Source organism: Lathamus discolor, chromosome Z, assembly GCF_037157495.1.
Source record: "Lathamus discolor isolate bLatDis1 chromosome Z, bLatDis1.hap1, whole genome shotgun sequence".
NCBI classification, from domain to species: domain Eukaryota; kingdom Metazoa; phylum Chordata; class Aves; order Psittaciformes; family Psittacidae; genus Lathamus; species Lathamus discolor.
The window spans coordinates 56,848,918-56,869,364 of record NC_088909.1 but is presented as its reverse complement, the minus strand read 5'-3'; the positions used below and the strand labels follow the sequence as shown (position 1 = coordinate 56,869,364).

The 20,447-nt window shown below is 41.6% G+C and overlaps 2 protein-coding genes across 2 annotated transcripts in view; one reads left to right on the top strand and one right to left on the bottom strand.

Moving 5' to 3' along the window:
- The first annotated feature begins 452 nt into the window (after nucleotides 1–452).
- On the top strand, nucleotides 453–2,047 carry MRPL50 (mitochondrial ribosomal protein L50). The gene is made up of 2 exons (XM_065663056.1): nucleotides 453–613; nucleotides 1,527–2,047. Exons 1-2 carry the CDS (start codon nucleotides 477–479, stop codon nucleotides 1,915–1,917), a joined length of 528 nt encoding a protein of 175 aa, XP_065519128.1. The 5' UTR covers nucleotides 453–476; the 3' UTR covers nucleotides 1,918–2,047.
- Nucleotides 2,048–4,054: 2,007 nt separating this feature from the next.
- The window catches only part of PLPPR1 (phospholipid phosphatase related 1), a 135,477-nt gene continuing 119,084 nt past the window's right edge, over nucleotides 4,055–20,447 (bottom strand). Inside the window, exons 5-8 of the mRNA XM_065663054.1 lie at nucleotides 16,607–16,857; nucleotides 9,696–9,872; nucleotides 7,593–7,724; nucleotides 4,055–5,566 (exon numbers count right to left, since the gene is read on the bottom strand). Coding sequence (XP_065519126.1) covers nucleotides 5,534–5,566; nucleotides 7,593–7,724; nucleotides 9,696–9,872; nucleotides 16,607–16,857 — 593 coding nt within the window. The 3' untranslated portion in view covers nucleotides 4,055–5,533. The remainder of the gene's footprint in view (nucleotides 5,567–7,592; nucleotides 7,725–9,695; nucleotides 9,873–16,606; nucleotides 16,858–20,447) is intronic.

Sequence of the window (20,447 nt, the reverse complement as noted above, 5' to 3'; positions counted from 1 at the left end):
GCATGTACTGCCATGCCCCAAAGCAAGGCTGTGTGCAGACGAAGCATTTTTCACTTTTAAAAAAGAACATCCTTTTAGAGAATGGGAAAAGTGATATTCCCACATACTCGTGTGCCTGGATCAGAAATGCAGCCTAGAGAACAAACTCCCTGTGCTGGCTGACAGCTCTGGCAACCATCACACCCCGAAGGCAGGATAAAAACTTCCAGGGATGGCTGCCAAGAGCCTCTGACTGGCAGAACACACATCCACAGCTACAGTCGGAGAGGGTGACGACATATGTCCCTACCTTATGTTGTTTTAGTCCCACACACTCTATTGCCAAACCTCCTCCCCACGCCCGCTGGCACAGCCTCTGCCGTGCCCGCCCCGAGGGCGGCGGCTGAAGCGATGGCTGCCCCGCCAACAGCCGGCGCGCCTACAGCCCTACGCGTGGCGGGACTACAGTTCCCGTGAGGCAGCGCGGGCGGGGCGGAATGCGTCACAGCCGCGCTGGCTGCTGGGAGGAAGTTCGGGGTCTTCTCGCGATGGCGGCCGTGGTGTTGTTGCGAGCATCTGGCTGGCGGCTGAGTCTTAACGCTGTGGCGAGCAGGGCGTTCTGGGGTGGTGTGAGGTAACGCCGGGGAAGGGGAAGGGGAAGGGGAAGGGGAAGGGGAAGGGGAAGGGGAAGGGGAAGGGGAAGGGGAAGGGGAAGGGGAAAGGGAAAGGGAAAGGGAAAGGAAAAGAAAAAGGAAAAGGGAAGGGGAAGGGAAGAGCAACATGTTGGTGCCGTGCCGTGATCCGGGCGCTCGTTGGTCATTCAGACCTCCCCTCCTCAGTGCTGGGCTTTAGTGCGCCAGAGCGCGCCTGCAGCGGGTGTCCTCGTCGCGTCCCCGCCGAGGTTGCGCTGCCAGCAGGCGGGCGTGCATTGCGGAGCTGGGCTTTTCAGTGCTGTCACCGGCTTCGGTGAGGAAACTCGCAGAGTGTGGAAAAGGAGATATTTCAGGGCAGTGCTATAATGGGAATGAAAACCAGTCAGTTTTGTATCACCTTTTAGGTGAAACCATGCTTGTGTTGCTAACTAGATGGTGGCATTTGAGCAAGTTAAATAACTTGGGGTAGGCTTTAATTCTGTAGTTAAAACTAGTGCTTTATATCTATAGTTATATATGTATATATGGCACTGATTCTTTTCTATAGTGGTAGTTATTTTCTGTTATCCCGTTTTCACACCAGATTAGAAAATGAAGGTATAACTGAGAAAATAAATCATTAATCTGCTTAAAATTCTGTTTGCTCTTAGACCAGTCAAATAAGCTAGAGAGGTCACTGCTGTGTAGAGACAATGTGGCAATTTGGGGGAAAAGCAAACATCTAGGCTACACATTTTTGTTCTTGCATGAGTAATGAGTTTCCTTTGTCTACAGGAGGTATAAATGTCTACAGGCTATGTTAGTTAGATATTAAAAGACTATGAATAGAAGTGTGCTCTGATTCAGTCTTTAAGTAGCCCAGAGACTTGAAGTACTTCTGTCTGGTGCCAACAGGAAGGAAGAAAAAGAAGTAGAAGCAGACAAAATAATTCATCAAGAGAAAAATGAGCCCAGCCTGATCTGTCCCCCACCACGCAGCAGAAGCTATCAGCCTCCGAAGGATATACAGAGCTACCTTGAGTCTCGCGTCAAGGAGATTTTTGGACCCTCGCTTCCTGATAATTGGCAACAGACATCCCTCAAAGATAACAGGTTAAAGTATCGCCTGCTGGCTCAGCTGGCAACAGAACTTGGTCATGCTGTCCCCAATTCACAGCTCTACCTGATGCGCAGTGCTGAGGATGTCTTGAATTTCTATAGCACTCCTGTGAAGGATGCATCCAAGTTTGATGAACTGTGTGCTGCAGAGCTACCCCCAAACCTGAAGATTAACTGGGAGCAGTGAGTTGCACCACAGAGCATTGCTTTGCTTTGTTTGTGTTTGTAAGGCAGAGCTGCAGAGCAGAAGCAGAGCCCTCTTATTGTTACAGCAACTGAATTTATGAATATCACTAATAAAAGTTCATTTAGTTGTCCTAGGGTTTCCTGGTTTGTTTATTATATGTAAGAAAAGAAGTTGACCTTGTGAAACAGTGATATATATGGTGTGCTCCGTAATGGTACTGACATGCTTTCTGCCCTCTACTGTGCTGGCCAACAGTTAGAGGCTCCAGTGGGGTTAGCCAGAGGATCAGCCCCTAGTTTCTTTCCCACATCTCAAACTTCTTGTCTTTGATTTTGCACTGTGTACTGGGCTTTTGTGAGTGCAGCTGATGTCAGAAGTCCTGCTCAGCTCAGCCACCAAGACTGGCAGGGCCAGCAGACTTGGGCATGAAGGGAGAAGTAAACCATATTTTTGTGTTTCGGGGGTTTTTTTTGTGGGTTTTTTTTTTTTTGGTTACTCTTTCTTTGCTTGAGATTGAAAAGAAGACCCTGTCAACAGTAATTTTTTTAGAAGCAATCACAGTTGCCATGTTAACGTAAATCCACTTGTTCTACTTAAAATTGGTACATGAAGATAGTGCCAGCTGGCATTCTAAAAATCTTTTTACTCAGTAACTGAACTCTCCAGCAGCCCTACAAAAACTACCATCAGGGCAGCTTGCAGAAATTTGTTATGTCTGCTCAAGACTTGTTTTTATGTAAGCTCTGTTGCTCCTTCTAACAGCTGTTAGTTTTTCTTTTACGTTCTGTATGTTAGTTTTTTCCTTTCTGCCCTGCAACTGGTGATGCAGGTTTGCTTTTAATCAGAGGAAGCAAGCAGCAAAGTCAGGATGACAAGAAAATACATGCAGCAGTCTTGAAATGCATGGCACTTTGTCAGTGTGTTCTACACAGCAGGTCGAATTTTCTATGTGGCGATGCTCCAGAAAGACCCTGGTTACACCTCTCGCTCTCCTGAACTCTTGCTTCCCTGGTTTCTTTGAGATTACAGATACCTGAAGCATGCTTGGAAACGGCTGCTTTCATGTACTAAGAGTGCTGAACAGATTTCTTAAGTGCTGGTTTCTTGCAGCTGTGAAGAAATTTAAGACACCCATTCTTTTCTCCTTTTGACTCCTGGGGAATTACTGAATAGCCTAGGTGTACCACTACATGCTCCACTGCAGGGTGGACATGAGGGAATGGGGGTATTTCACTGGTCACTGTGGAAGGCTGACTGTTTGCAAATCGCTTCCCTGTTGGTTATGGAAAAAACAGTGTGATAAATAGGTAGATCTGTGTCATCTGCTTCAGAGCTTGTTTGAGAGCAGTGAATTGGAAGTATTTTTTAGTGAAATGATGTCTTTCCATCAAAGAAAAGCTGCTTAAGTCTTATTTCCTCTTACTCGGTACTCATTAAAAACACTTGCAGTGATAGTTGCACTTTCTGCTTTCCCCTCTCCCCAATCTAGTGTCTCTCACAGCATGCAACTTTCATAGCTCATGTAACGTGATCAGAGGAGAGAGTGAAAAACAGAACAGGAGAAAAACTGAAAAAAAGGAGATAGGCAAGAAAGGAGCATGACAACTGCCTCATGCTAGAGAATAAGCAGAGATGGGACAAATACCACTACCCATTCTGTGGAAGCTACTGACCAAAACTACAAGATGCATGCTGTGGTAGCAGTGCACCTGGAAGGAACACAGCCTCAGGGAACCTGACTGCAAAACCTGGGCTACAGAATGTAACTTCATCTTAGAATTCAACCCACTGCTAACCCTTTGCAGTGTGAGTAGACTTACATGCTGCTGACAGGGCATACTGACTGGATGCCCATTCATGCTAAAGGCTTTCCTATAGCGTGTCATTATTCTCCAAACACAGCAGAACGAGGACTAGCTCCACAGCCAAATCTATTCAGCAGAAACTTCCCCATGGAATTTGGATCAAACTGTGGGACCCAGAACATTATTGATGCCTCCTCATGGTCACAAAAAGCCTGCATGGCCCAAGTTTGAAGACTGAAGTGGACATCAGTAGAGTCAGAAGAAAATAGCAACCTGGAAGAAACAGCACGAGTCCAGACACAGATATCCCAAATGACAGACCAGGCTACATGTTTTGGTTTTTTGATACTTTTTCTTTGCATCTGTTTTGGAAAAAATATACAAAAAAAAGCCAAGAAGAACCAACATGGAAATGTGAGGTAAACATTCCAGTAAAAGTACAGACAAAGGCTTCATTTTTTAAAGGAGACACACAGCAGTTATCACCATGCTAGAAGAATGAGATGCAGGAAAATCCTAGGAACAGTGAAAAGTCATGTAATGAAGCCTTGCCCCCAGTTTTAACCATTATAAAGGGGCTCTTTTTTGTTCTTCCCCCATCCCCCACCCATAATTAATTGTCTTTTTATTCCTTACACAAAGTTGTTAAATTGTAAAATGGCAGTTTAGATACAAATTCTGTATAGCAGAATTTACAGAAATGCAGACTGCTACTAAAGACTGTGTCAGGTTTTGGTTTTGGTCTTTTTTTTTCTTGTCTTGCCAAAGCCCCTCAGTGAAAATTACACTGTCGGGGAAGAACTGCCTTCTTGATTCTGCCAATCTGAATGCCATGTCATGCCACTCCACTGAAGAAGTGGTGTCAATTTCCTTTATACCAGTGTTACTAGTTACTCCACAAATTTATGATGAAGTTATGGAACACTTAAAGCACAGCCTCAGCTCCACAGCGGTGGCTGTATATCCCCATAGTCAATTCCTGAAGCCAGGTTTCACTGGGAGCTTTAGCTGGGCCTCAGGGAGGAACAGGGATCTAGGGAGGTGATATATTCAGCTCACATGCTATCAGCTACTACTATAAATTTTCACATCCAGTCTGTATATTTGCAGACTGAGTACATTGTTGTAGTTATTCTTCAATAACTAGCACGATCACCCACACCAGAACAATCAGGCTTTGATTCAGTAAGATGCTTAAGGACATACTTCAAGTCTGCCAAATAGTCTGGAAACGGGATGGCTAGCTGAAGTCCATAATGCCAAGGAACGCTTAAGTAGCTCACTGAATTGAGGTTGGATGTTTATTATGTTTTGATAGTATCATTTGGGTTAGATTCCCAATCACCACTATTTTAATCTGAATTAAATATATGCAACTACTTCAGATCTATGCTGAGCTTACTCAAATCTGACCCACTGGTAGAAACACTTCTTATGGTAAGAAAAGGTAAAAGTGATCCCCTCCCCCCCGATGTATAAATTCAAAAATGAAAAAGAAAAAAATCGTGTACAAATATCACATAACAACATCAACAATTCAATAGATGTAGTTCCTTAGTGCACACTTTAAACAAGAAAAGGGTTTTTTCTTCTTTTTCCTTTTTGCTTTTAAATTCTGGCATAATAATATTAAAGCTGACAAAAAATCAGGGCAAGCTACATCACTTCTTCATACAAAAAAAGTACAAAACATTAGCCTCTAACTAGACATAACATAATACTGGTCATTGCAGTTAGACATTTAGTAACTGTGTCTTGGAGTATTGTACTGGGGGGTAATAAAAAATAGCTTCAGTTGCCAGTCTTCCATCTCAGGTTACTTCAGTCATAGAGGCAGAGTGATTCTGCAAAGAGGAAAAACCAAGCACATGAACATTTGTATACATTTTTGCATTTACATATCGTGGTGTGTAAACTGAATTAGAAAAACCTTCATTAAAATCTGTTGTCAAGCCAATTTAGGGCTTCAAAATGAAGAGGTCACTGTAAATGTGAGAGCCTTCTGTCCTGAGCTTGTGGTGGGGAAGGCTGAACTCAAGCCCTCCTTTTGGGCTATGAACATTTGCTTGAAGAAAAAGGTGTGATTTTTATAATTGAGACTTTCAAACAGGACTGCATTCTATCCATATGAACATGTCAGTATGGGCTCAAGCACCTCATACAGTCATGTAACTATTGCGTGTTACAGTCATGTAACATGTGCATCTATCCTTAGCCACTGAAGATCCTAGAAGACCGCAGATTGGCTTTATGTGATGTGTGATTCTACACAGTTTGGTTTTAGGGAACATACAGAGCTTAAAACCATACAGAGCTTAAAACCATACAGAGGTGGGGTCATTATGTCAACATACAAGCAGCCACAGATATATAGCAACACAGAAGTCCTCTTTAGGTGGAAACCGATGATTTAACCTTGGAAGCAAATGTCCAGGACTTCAGGGGTAGCACTGAGTCTTTGGATCATGCTGTGTATTGCATTTTTTTTTGTGGGCGCAAAGCAAAACAACTGGCAATGAATGCAGAATCCGCACACAGAAGGACAATGCACCTTCTTTATCTCAAGGAACAGTAATGAGCAGCCACTCCCAAGGGTCTGCTTGTAAGAGGTTCAGAGTAGGATCACTTTTTCATCAGTCTACTCCTGCATGGTAGATGTATGGTCATTTAGAGACAGATATCACAAATCAGAGAAGACTCTTGGTCATGGTGGACATCAACAGCTAAGGCCTAGTCCCTACCTGCACTTCAGAGTCCAGAATTTAAAAATACCTGGCTAGACAAAATTTTTTTCACAGTCTACAAGCATTTTCACCTGTTCACCCTTTTTGTCATATGCAATACAATATAAGTAGTACTTAGTTTCTGGACTGCAAGTCGACCAAGAAAACAGTTAATACACACGGTTCTGCAGATTTAGTTGAAAGTCTTCCAGCAAATGTTTTCCTAATCAAAATTGACTTTTCATTAAGCAAAATATTTATAGGTGTTAGAAACAGTGTCTATTATTTTTATTTTTTTTTTTAATTCCTGCTTTCCGTTCATTTGTCAAAGGGTTGAACAAAAATCACTATTAATCTTGCCACACACCATGTACACAGGAATGACAGGCCAACTAATAAGAGGAGTACAATTTAAAGAACAAATAAATTACAACAGGGCATTTCAGATAACAAACTACAGTTCCTCCTGTTGCCAGAAGTTTCTCATAGGTGGCATTTGCTTGTCTGTTTTGAAAGGGTCAGCTATGATTCAGTTTATGCCAACACAAGCCTTTTGAAGCTAGTTTTAACATAAACACCATGAATAATGGTGCTCTCACTAGCCTATTTTCTTTTTTTGCAAACTTGAAAGAATGCTATTACCTTTTCTTCTGATGACTTAGATAGAAAAGGGTATATGATTTCTTAGAATCATAGAATAGTTTGGTTCTTATAGAAGATACTGAACAGTAATAAGAATAAAAACCTAATATCTGTCATATTTTTCTGAACAGCATAGTTCATCCCCAGGATTAAGAATGTGAGAGTAAATCCTTAAGATATGCCAAAAGCACCCTGAAGTGTAATTAGACAGAATTATCTCTACTTTTCTCTCAGTTTGCTATTCTGCTAAGAAAAAGTTTGTTAACATAAATGATATGCTGTGGCATGTGAAATCCTACTGGTTTAGGTTTGGATGTGCCCAAGAGCAGATGATCTACAGTATTTGGTAGTTTAAGGGATAAATGCCTTAAAACAAACTCTCCCCAGTGCAAATTCACCCTGCTCAATGGGTTTGGTGTTAGGGATGTGCAGTTACGAATACAACTAGCTTTTACTCTGCCGTAACAGGAAGTGTGCTTGTTGATGGTCTGAGGATTTACAGTACCTGTGCACTCAATGTCTCCAGAGGACTTTCCACTCTTGGAAAGGCCATTAGCGGCATTCCTCGTGGGTCTTCAGGCTTCGGTTTAGAAGGGGCTCCATGAGTGCCTTTAAAGTTATGGACAACACATATCCCCTGTGTAATGCAGGAAAAAAAATGGAAAAGAAATGAGATTAGCATGATCTGTCCACAGGAAAACCTCAGAAGTTACCACCAGCGGTCTCACAACTGCCAGTTTTTGAGAAGAGCTTAACCTGTGTTTCTGTTGAAGGTGCTTGGGCTTCCGTGTGTTTACTGACATAGCTGGGCATGGTGAACTACCTTGGTAAGGGGTTCACCTGGCCTATAATCTGAGGTGATGCACCATTCTCAGCCTTTTTATGCCTTATACGACAGGGACTCCCATGTCTGCATCACAGAACAGGGACTACCCTTAAAATGCATGCTACTGGCCAAATACTCCCTTCAGACTCTTACAGTCATTTCTAAACACTGAAAACAGCTCACTGGATGGCTCAATCTACCTTATATGTGGATGATGTCAAGTTGATTGAGCACCATTCCTGCATACTTCCAGCACAATTGGTGGTGTTTATCCCACAAGCCCTACCCTTGTGCATGACTAGACTTAACTGCACCTACATGGTAATGCTAATAAGAGCAAACGCACATTAACAGTTTGGGGCTTCAGAACACACTGACTGGGAAAAAAGGCAAACGGGAGCTGACACATATGCTGTCAGAGCGATTCCAGTAGCCAGCTCCTTTTTGGCTCTTCCTCTTTGCTACTCTTTAGACCTGAGCAGGGAGCAGCCTGCAGCCTGGGTGAGTCTGGTGCCAGCAGCAGGAATCTCAGCACCCATCTGCTCCAAGTTCCAGGGAGACCCCTTCCACCACTCTGCATTTGGGCTTGTGAAACTTCCAGGCTAACAGGAGGTCTGCAGGGCCAAAATGTGCCTGGAAGCAACTATCATTGCTAGAAACAGGAGCTGGGAGCACATAGATTGTCCTGACCGGATATATGGGGTGACTGCCTCTTACATTGCATGAGCTAGATTTAAACTGTCTTTCTCAATGGGAATCAGACAAATTACTTACATTAAAGTCAAAGAGATTCAGGTCAGATGTTGCAGATATGTTTTTATTTAAAGGGGATGTGGGAATAAATGATATGTGAAGGTTTGTTTGTTTGTTTTGTTGGTCCCATTCCCCCCCCCCCCCCATTTTTATTTAAATGGAAAATAGAAAAAAAATCAGTGTCAGGAAAATCTAGATTTAAGGAATCTTCGAAACCTAATCCCTCTTGATTACAGGGTTAAAATGTCTGCTGCTATGCAGTAGGTAGTTTTGAAGCATATTTTGATTAAAGGGAATCACACACATTTCTTGGTAATAGTGAAAATCACCTTGATTGTTTGCTATGTGGGTAAACCCTCAGCAAGAGATCTCTCACCAACCAGAACACTTAAACCACACAGCCAACAGGGAAGCAAGTACCATTAGAAGTCCAAAGAGATGCAGTTCCTAGATTATATGGGAAGGCCTTTGCCTTTGATAGAGCATTACTAAAAATGCATTTGGTTATCATATGAGATGGTGAACAATTTCATTGCAACTCCAAATGCCACAAAGGGAAGTAGTTTATTGTCCCAGGGAGTTTGTTCTGACCTTCCTTTCTACTGCACTTTTATGGTCTGAAACAAAGGAACCAGGACCACTGCTTAGAGCCCCAGATACACCCACTGTGTCCCACATTTTTGCCAGATACCAGGCAGGCAGTAGGGTTTTGCAATACAGAGGTATCAGAGAAGAAGTCTCAAGCACAACCCCCTTTTGACATTAGCTGAGACCTACACCACCTTTAAAGCATTTTGCAGAACTGGTCAAGGAAAATCTTGAAATATATACAATGCACAAATATCAGATTTATTAATTAGTATAAACATGATTTCCAATTAAAATTTTCTCTGATATTTTAAACTAGATGAGGCTAGAATTATTTCTTAGCAACCGGATTAATCAGCTGCAACTGGCCACAAGAGAATAGTACTTTTTTTAAAAAAGTAAAGTATTTTAAAAGGAATGTGGAAGGACTGATGGGTTTACCAGAAACAAAGCTACAGCACTCCCCAAGATGAAGCCTGCAATCACGTCCGAACAGTGGTTTCGATACTCAGAAACTCGATTTAGCCCAGTGAGGAACGCAGCACAGAGGGTACCCAGACACAGCACAGGTTTGGCTAGCCTGCTACTCTTTGTTTTAATTGTGCTTGTGATGTACATCTGCAAATAAAGAACACACCAAAATTTAAAAGGGGCTCTGCCAGAAATTAATCTTTTTTCACCAAGACAAATCGTAAATAAGCAAGGATGTGCCAAACCCCATGATTCATTAAAAAAAACCATCGGGAAACGCTGAAAGAGGTTTAAGGTAATTCAGAGAACACTTTTAAGAGAATAAAGCAGATACTGTTAAATGATGTTTCATGATGTCAAATATGCCATCAATTTGATTTACATACTGGACTTTTTTTGAGCTGGTATGTACAGGTTCGGTTTACTGACTCCCTAACTTGTGCAAATACTTGCTCATATGCTAGCAAACATGCACCCTGAATGTACACGACTATGTGTTTGCAAAGGGAGTCAGGAATTTATACTTTTACTAAAACTGTAATGTGCACATGATGGAGTGCCTTGCATCCATGTGAACTAGCTGCTCCAGTTTTCTAAGTGATGTTAAGTTTAAGAAATGGAGAATATTAAGAAAAACCATTCCAGACATTTTCTCTGCAAGATTAAATGAAACACAGAATATGACATTTCCTTCAAAATGAAGCTGATTCTGAAAATGTAATCTCAGAGCATGAGGTTTCACTGTGCTCTGAATAATTGTTAATGACCCCCATATGTTTTTGGCAGTTTGCATTTGATTTTAAATGCATTTTGACAGAATGAATGAATCTGTGTGGGTCTCAATTAGCAGCTAATCATTAATTCCAGAGCCACAAAATAGTGAAGGTCAAGCAAACCAAGTCTGATGGCAAAACAAATCAATAAAATCCTCTTCAACAAGGAAGTGTGGATGCCTGCATGATTCCCAAAGCTTTGGTAAGAAAAGACAATATCTCAAACACATTTTCCAGAAATATCTCCAGATGATACATTGCCGCCCCTACATGACACAGAATCAGAGAGATGCATTTGAAATGTTGATTTGATTTTTATTACCTATCAGGTGATAAGTGAACCTGATTCACAGAGCATAGATCTGATCCAGTGGAAGTACAAACATCTGTTTTGCTGGGGAGTGGAAAAATTACAGACCATGGAAGTGTCTCATCCAGTGTTTAATGTCAAAAGATGGCATTTTATTTGTAAAGAAAAAAAATTTTTTTTTTTTGTTCTTAGAATATGTTCTCAAAGCTGAAAACATTTCCTTGATCCTTTTTCAGATGTTAGAAATTGAAATATGGTTCCCTTTGTATTCTGGACAAAAGACTCTGTAGAAGATCCTTATTATTTTAATCACATCTGCAGTACCACCATGACTGGGATGTCTGATTGTGCTGTCTGCAGGTCACAGACCTCTTCTTTTTCTTGGATTACTTAGTTTCCGGGGAAGGGCACTGTTGAGCACTTTGCCACAGGTGGCTCTGAAATCAGAGTGTGACTCTGAGGGCCTGTGGAGACTCCAGAGCTGTTCTCCTTTGTTATTGCTGCAGAGGCTAAGCACTCGGTGCTGCCTGACATCAGTCTCTGGCCAAGACTACAGTGGCTTGGCTGGGATGAAGTGCCTTCTGATTTTCCTGTGCCTCTGCTGAAGGAAGTCTGCACAGGCTTGACTTGGTGCTTCCAATTGCAACTACCGGCACAGTTTGCTTTGTGCTCCATTTGGCAACATGGGTAATTATTTGACTGTACTTTAATGCCCATCTGTTTCTTCTATGTCTCAGGTATACAGAGGTCACTGTGGTCTGGCACATAGTTTTGGGATTGAGAAAAAAAAATTACATCCATTCTCAAGGTCACGCTGTTAATTGCTTTTAATATATTCCTTTATTGTGCTGTATAATGCATAACAAATAATAATGTATTATTTTTCCCTCTCCATATTTCTTTGCCCTTCTCTCTGACCAAGCAAATCAAATGTCCCTACAGCTAGCTTCCCTTCACTGGTTGGTGTCAAAAATGTTAACCCTAAACCCATTACAACACAGCTCCAGAAGGGAAGGAATGCAGCAACCACCTCTTGGAAGGGAAAGGGACAGGCCAGAGAAACGGACCAGGGGAAGGTATATCTAACTGCCTCCAGACATGTACCTAGGCAAAATTACACTTTCACCTGCCAAAAAGCTTCAGTGATAGACTTTTTAACAGTTGAATTTGCCAGATCTCTGCCTGAGGAAGTGAAGTTTGCTGCTGCTGAACACATCGTTTAAAGGTGAGTTCAGTTTATGAACTGGAACATTCTGGTGCGTAATAGCACTGGGAATGCGACTAAGCTAACTGAGAGGTTCCTGCTTTCTCTGTTTTTCAAACCTAATACCTAACTGCGCCAGAGGCCTTGAAATGACCGCTAGCAACTGTGCACTAGGCGGCAATCTTGCCCCAGTCTTCGCTGGTAGGTTGAGCTACACCTCACTATCGCCAAAACTCAGTTAAGGTTCTTTGGGAACAATGGGAAAAAATAGCATTGCTGCTGTCTGAATAATTACCACCCACCCTCTCACCCTATGCTTTTCTTTTAGCAGAAACTAATTTAAACGAGCAACATGGAGTTGGATTGCTCTCCTGCTCCCTACCAAAACACTACTGAGGTTTACAGCATCCAAAGGAAAAGCATCACTTCTTTAAAGTAAGAATGTGGTCCTGCTGGGACAGCTGAAAATCCTAGCTACAGAGAGTAGGCCACACGTGTTTGTTTTCTTACAGATATGAGATGAAGCTGGATCTCTGGGTTGTCCACATGGGAGAGTTCTCCTTATTGCAGATGGGAAGTAGCTCATGTATTTGAAGCTTCATGCATCTCGTCAGGAAAATGTAAACTTGTAGTAAAGAGAACATTTTTAGCAACGAGGGTAATTAACCATGTGAACAGATTGCCAAGGGAAATCTGTTAAACCCTCATGGGGAAGGTTTAAAACAAGACAAACTGTTTTCCCAGAATGTACTCCAATTCATCCATAAATCACACACTTAAATAACCAGGAGAGCTTCTCCATTCTGGCCAGGCTTCCTGATCACTGTGGTTTGATCTTTATTGTTGCGGTCCCTAAAGACAAGGTCTTTTTATGATTCCCACAGCGTGTTTACCCTTTCACTTACAGCATGTTCTCGAAGCTTTGTGCATAAGAGCCTAAAATCTCAGTGAAAGTCACTTACATTTGATTTCTTATACATAGCAGGTGTTTTTGAAAATTTTCCACAATGCTATTCATAGGGTAAGTTTACAAAACTCTGAATGTCAAAACCAGTTATTTGATGGGTGGGAAAAGGAAGAAGGAGTGAATATAAAAATATGTGAAGAAAATAGAATAAATCATATTAAAAAATAAGCTATATATTATTTAACTACATAAATAATCTATTTGGCTTCTTTGCTGTGCTCTGATCACACTTGATACACTCAAGCAGTGTCTTGTGCATTGGGCAGTAGTAGCATTCATCTTGTGCGTGATTCCTCTCCCATTTTTTTCAGACAAAAGTATAGGCAGTCAAGGAGGCTTTTTTGTTTGCAAGTTTAAAATATACATACATATGCATATTTAGCTATAAGCAAACATATGCATATATTTAGAATGTATGTTACATCTATGATAAGAAAGGCAGAGTGGAAGAAGTCTGTCTTGTCTTTTCAGCAGAAAGTGGGGAGATTTGTGATAGTTTATTTTCCTTAGAAAGATCATAGTTTCATACAAATACTGAAAAATTCTGTCCCCTACAAACTTCAATCTTTCCCTTTACCACAGAGATTTCTACATTAGGAAAGCAGAACATTTGACAATGATGTGTATTGTAAAACATGATGCAGTCTCCTAGATGCTCAATGCAGCTGCTTGAAGTGTGGAGGCCTTGAATTTTATTGGTCTGGTAGGTGTTTAACAAAAAAATGGAAGAAATTGTTGATGGGGTCACAGTGACCTGGGTTGCAGAAAGGATTTGCTGTAGTGCTCTCTGCTATTCATATTTTCCCAAATATTGAAAGTTTCATGCCCAGGTATGTATCACTCTAATGTAGTCAAGAAGCAATGCTCCCAGGTGTAAAAGACAGATGCCAGTTCATGATCCAGTGTGATGAGACAGAGTCTTCTACCAGCTGAATGCAACAGAAAACATTACCTGTGGATGCTGCCAGGCAAGGGGTTAGCTGAAGAATCCTAAAACCTACTAAACAGTCAATAAGTGATTGGTTGTACCTTTCAACCCTAGGGACTGTTTTGTGATTGTAAAACAATTCTCCTTGCTTTCACTCCAGAGGGAAATGGGAGGATCAGCAAAGATATTACCTTCCCTCTACAATAAGAGATCCTCCAGTTGTGTGGGTGAAATACTTTAGTTTTGGGCGAACACTGCCATCTGTTAGATGTCCTTGCTATTGACTCTTCCATGACTTCTCTCAGAAGAGCATGAAGTAACAGTTGTCTTAAGATGATGTGACTGGGACACTCACATGGAACATATGATTTCATCATCTGGTTTCTGTTTTGTCATTGGGGTTGTTCTAGTTTGTTTGCTTGTTATTTTATTTGTGGTGGGTTTTGTTTGTACTTTCCAGAAGTGTTAATGAATTAAGGAGTATTTCTAGCCTATATTTTTTTCTTGGGAAAGGTACTTGGAAGTATGTGTTTCTAACTGTACAGCAGCAGGTATTATATGCAGTGATTGCCATCTCTTCCTGTGATACTTCTGGGAGACTAATAATACTTCATTAGATGCCATTCTAATTTTTGTGTAAGTATGGAAGCCAGGGCTTGCCGCCTGTTTTCTCTTTCCCCTACTTCAGGGAAAGGAGATTTATCTCTGCCTGCGGAGATCACGAAAGTGATGGTTTGGGTTCTCCTCAACTTTTTTGGCAGGTGACAAGAAAAAGCCTACCTAATATAAAACCCAGATTATGGAAAAAAAAACCCAAAAACAACCAAAACACAAAGCCAAAACAATGACAGTGGGAGTACTGTCAGTAGCAGACTAATGAACAGATCAGTACAGAGACACCTGCAGAGGATAGTAGAGCTGCGGCGATGGGAGGAGACTCCTAGATCTCAACAGACATTTATACAATGAAAGACAATGTCTGTGCTGATTTCATTCTCGCGTCTCTTCATGTCCAACTTGTTTTAATTTTCTTGTTCCATGGCTCATCTCTCCAGCTTTATGCAAAATACAGCTATTACTAACCAAATGCTTTTGTTCAGCAGCCCACATTATCACGCATATTAGAATCAGCAAGGCACTTGCAAAAAAAATTGTGCACAGCACAATTATTAAGCAGAGCTAGATCTGAACATTGCATTTCTTGTGTAATGCTCATGTTACTCCCAACTGACAGAGAAAAGACAAGTTACAACACCTTTAGAGCTAGTGGGGTGTTTCAGGCAGAGAACTGGGCTAAAATCGGACTATAGGCTGAAATGCCTTAAGGACAGACCTTCGTGACCTTGCAGCTCAGAAGTAACTCTTATGTCCTGGCTCCACCTGGTATCTTTTGATGTGGAGGGGCGTGCAGGCCGGTCTTGAAACACTGGGGCTCAGAAACACTGGGGATTTCCTTTTGTGAAGACTTGCCTTCATAGGAAACATGGGAGGTTGAACAGGGAAAGTCCATGAAAGGATGTAACTAGCTTAGAGCACAGCCACAACCGGGCCTGATCCTGCAGCTTCCATCTAAGAGTTTTAATGATGAAAACAGCTTCTACAATAATGTTGAGTTTATTGGGAACTCTATTTCATATGTGGTTGCCTACTGTTTGGAAGTAATGTGTGCAAAATGTTACAGGCTTTCCAAACACTTCCCAACAAGTCCTGATCAAAGGAGCTGCTAGTTTATATCTGTCATTATTCACACAATACTCGGTGCACACAGATGGACACTGAAACAGCAGTGGGTGGCCTCTTGATTTTATAGTATTAATGTGGTGTTTTATTTACCTGCTACGAAGATCAGGGTAAAATATTCAGCAAATACCCTGTCATTAATAAGCTTAAGAATTTTCTCAAATCCTGACGACCAACAGACAGACTCTGCCACTTATTTGAGTCAATCTGCTGAGGGAAAAATGCTTAGATAAGCCATTTTGAAATCAGAACCAGGTTAAGTCCTTGGATTTTAATGCCAAAACCACCAAGGTTTTCTACTTTGTGAGTAAGCTTCTTGGATCAATTTTCAGACACTACAGCAATTTCAGCCAGAGAACACAAAAGAAGTGGTGGATCTCTTTCTCAATACTCTTAAAGACAGACAATTTCCTTCCTGACAGTATAGCAGCATCACCTTGTCAAGATGTCAACTGGGGTCCATTTATCTGTGATAACAGCAAAATTATGGCACTGACTTTCATTACAACCTTCTGTGCACAGAGAATTCAGGTCCTAAACAAGAGGAGCAAAATTCAGCCTAGTTCAGCCTCCCACTGAAATGGCACAGTGTACATTTTTAATGTTCAACAACCTGTGTCATGTGAACAAAAGAAACAGTAGTGATTCAGGAGCCATTTAAGCATAAACTTCATCTTAATGCTAATGAGACAGGGTAGGGAGAAGAGGCCAAATGCATACTCAAGACCTCACCTCATGCCTCCACATCATACAGTGCCTCAAAAGCAACAAGCGTTTGATTTGTGCATATTAGGGTTGGTAAAGCAGAGAGAGAGATATTTTCCCCTACAGATAAAAAAGAAAGCCCTCCCCAAAACAACCCTCTTTTCCTTCAAAAACCCATTTTAAGAAAAATGGCTCCACCTATATGCAGCTACAGAGACCTCTTATACAAGCTAGAAACCATCACTGACACTCACCGTGGCATATAAAGCTGAGTAGATGCTCAAAGCAGCATGTTTGGATGGAAATGATCTCCTTGCCTTTTCAATCACCCCGACATCCCCAGTGCAGATGTTGCCATTGTTTATGAACTGGTGGTGGGCTCGACAGTCATTTCCCGTGTAGTTGGGTTTACATACAGTCAGGAAGTAGGGAGCCAAGTTCCCAGTCACAACCTGACCAGCGTTTACAAATATGTCAGTGGCAAAAAGTCCAAATGCAAACACTCCTGTGAGAAAAGGTTTAAAATAATGATTATTCAAACAGGTTTAAAAGCAAAATAATCTTGGCACCTGAAAGGAAGAGACAGAATGAAAGGTAAGCAACCGAACCCTTGTTCTGCAGTCATTACCTAGAAGAAGCCCCTGCTGACTCCAGCAGAGTCCTGCATCAAAGGCATGACGCAGTGGACCACATGCTTAACTCTGACAGGTGATTAACTCAGTGACTCCAGAAGGACTCAGAAACAGGCTGAAAATGGTAAGCAAGTACATAAATGTTTTTGTGATTCAAGCTTTCAACAGGAAAGGCTGCACCTATCCTATGTCTGTAAAGTTTCCCCTATGACAAAGACTCACAACCCGAAGTCAGGTGTCACGCACATGAGTTAAAAATGTTTCTGTATTTTTGCCACATCTGGGCCAAAACCAGGGAGTATAATGTCTCTGAACCTGAAAGAGCAGTGTAGTCCTGAGAAACTGCATTGCACTTATTTTGATTATCTAGTGTTAAGTACCATTTGGATTTTGACTATTCACCATCCTGATGTTGAAAAATTAAGACTCTAATAGTAATAGTAATACTTGAAAAGTCCCTTTGGAAACATCCTAATGCTTTTCTCTGGAAGACATTTCCACACAGTTGCTGTTCAGCTCCTGTCCCTGGGAGTGCATACCCACAAATGCTCCAGCAGGAAATATTCTCTTGACAGCAGAAACATTTCCAGGGTTGTGGAGCACCCCCAGCTCAATACTGCAGTTGTCACATCCTCCACTGACTTCTATTAGTGTTACCAATACCTGCTACAGCTGTTGTAAACATATGAGGATCCTTCACTAGCATGTAGTGCCCACACAGCAAAGGAACAGAACAGCACGTTTGCAGAAATGCCAAACCCAAATGTTCTGAATGACTACTAAATCAGCTCCTTCTTCCCCCTTCCCATCACTAAGGTGGATTAAAGAATCACAAAAAATTAAAACAAATAAATGTTTACTTATAGCGTGGGAATGTTGAGGGTCATATGTTTTTGCTTTCCACCTCCTGTATCTCTGTAAGCAAAAGTAATTTAAATTATAAATCAGCTGAGATGGCTGTGTTTAAATATAACCAAGAGCTGGAACTCCAGAAAAAACGTCTTAGGAGAGCTGTGATATAAGAGCGGGCACCACCATGGTTATAACAACTTCACTGATACTAAAAAAAGAAGAAAAAAGCACTGCTATAGTCTGAGAAACAAAAACTATCAAGGAGTAATCAAAATAATGCAGCAGAAAATGCTTTACAACAAATTAACAAGAATCAAGGATTGCTCTACAGATATTGTGACTGGTATAGAACATGGAAGGGCTACAGCTGACAGGTCCTTCAAAATGCTCAGGGCGTATCTACACATAGGACACTTGTACAGACAGTAACATAAAATAAAACCTGTAACTAAAAATGGATCCATTGTATGAGCGTCAAGAGGGGCTTACCAGTGCCACTTGTTCACAGAGATGGTGCTGTGCTGTAACACAAATTCCTCTCTGGTAGTGTAGTGATGGGAAGAGCCCTATCCCTGAGTAGCAGTCTGGAGGGGCTGCAGGAGCGCAGAGCTGTCTGTCCTCACCGTGAGTTTATTATTGTTCGTTATGAACGAACTGATGTGCGATCATGGATTTAAAAAGCCAGTGGTGGTCAAAGAAGGAGATAGCCTTTCGCTTGTTCTAGACTGCAGGACTGCCTCATCTTTTTACTGGCATGAGTGCCTTTCTTCCATTTATCCTGCTAAGTGGCTGTGTTAAAAAGAGAAATAAAGAGCGCACTGACACTACTCCTTTATTTGCTTTATCCCTCTGCTGATACTTTAAATCCATGGTTTTCCACAGCTGGCATGAACTCCTCATCTACATTAGCAAGTGCACAAGCAAGTTCAAAGGAAAAAGGCAGTAGGTATTTTCTGAGCCTGCTGAAACAGCAGGTTACGCCAGAGATAAATCTTGTTTTATATGTGGCTCTTCGGCCAAATTCTTTTTTTTTTTTTTTTTTTTTTTGGTCACAGCTTGGTTTAAATGGCATCTTTTTGATGTGCTGAGCAAATCACACGGAATGCAGAGAGGATTATTACCCAGCCTTTTACAATACTCAGAAGAAATCTAAAAGCCAGGCAGTCTGGCCCACAGTCTTTATTGTGTAAGTAAGAATAAGCCAGGAACTGAGGCGTTTCAGAAAAAGCTCATAGGCTTCACAATGTTATATTGATTTCTAGGCAGTGCACAGGCACAAAGGTGGTCAGTGCTTTTCTCAAAAAACCCCAAAGAGTTTCAACATCTTCATTTTGTCAATACTGGGTAGCACTGAAAGTGCTGGCCCAGACTCAACCACTGGGGGCTGCAGTACTCTGCAGAACAGCGGAGCAAGCCAGGGTTGAAACCTTTATCATGACTGCTATGAATATTGATCACTGTGATTCCTCTCCTGCAGTTCTGCCAAAATGCTCCTTATGAAAATCACAGCTATGTGCAGCAGTGAATTTGGCTAGCAGGAATTTAACCCTTGCAGATTGATTACACATCATTTAGTCTCTGGAGACTGAGATATGGCTGGCTGTAATTGATTTAAAGGCTGTAACACCAGTGAGCCTGGGTAGTGGTGGCGAGTCCCCTGACTGTTTTTGTACCTCATGAATCCATCTGTTCAATGCATTTGTTCAATGACCTAGAGAAGCCAAGCTACTGACCAGAGCAGGAGAATGCAGTGGTGTGGTTGCCAGGTTTTAAGAGGCAGACAAATTGCTTCTGAAAGGCTTCACAGGAAAGGCAACTACCCCTAGCTCTTCAGGGTCATATAGCTGAAGTCCGTGATGTAATGCCACAGAAAGAGAATGGGAGAACATGTACCTCTGCTCAGGTGTAATGGGAGGTGATGTCACCCTCCTAAGGAGCAAGTGCTCTATCACACTGTGCTCCCTATGACCCAGAAATCCTGGAAGAAGTCTTTAGTCCAGAATTTAGCATATGCTGAGATAAGATGTAAACAGTGCAAGCCACATGAGGAGAAGACCTACAGCCTCTACAGTTGGTTACTAGCAAAAAGGATGGACAGACGTTAATTTCATTTACATAGAGACACTCCTTTTTTTTCCTCATCGACACGTCACACACACATTTGGCTGCACAGAGGGGCCATAAAGAAAGAACAGAAACTATTTCTTGAAAGGCTTCCTTTTTTTTTTGTCACTATCCTGGCTCTCCGCTGTGTTAGTGTGTGTCAGGAACCGCCAAAAGAAGAGGCTAGAAGGCAAACCAGTAAGTACAATGTAACTTGAGAGACTAATTTAGGGGAGAGACAAAGGGTAGTCTATACTCCCTGCTACTCTCTTTAGCTGCCCCAGAGCCCCAGAAGAAGGAACTGAGGATCAGATTTTAACATATCTTTACCTCCAGCTAGAAAGACCTTAAACAGACTAAATGTACAAACCAAAAAAGAACAAACAAGGGAAGTCCTGCTCAAAAATGCTGAGGATAGACAGCATGAACTGTGAGTCTTTCCATTTCCGTTTCAGCTGAACTAACACTTGCCTTGGCAGAAGAATCTAAATGTTAAGCAGCTTCAATT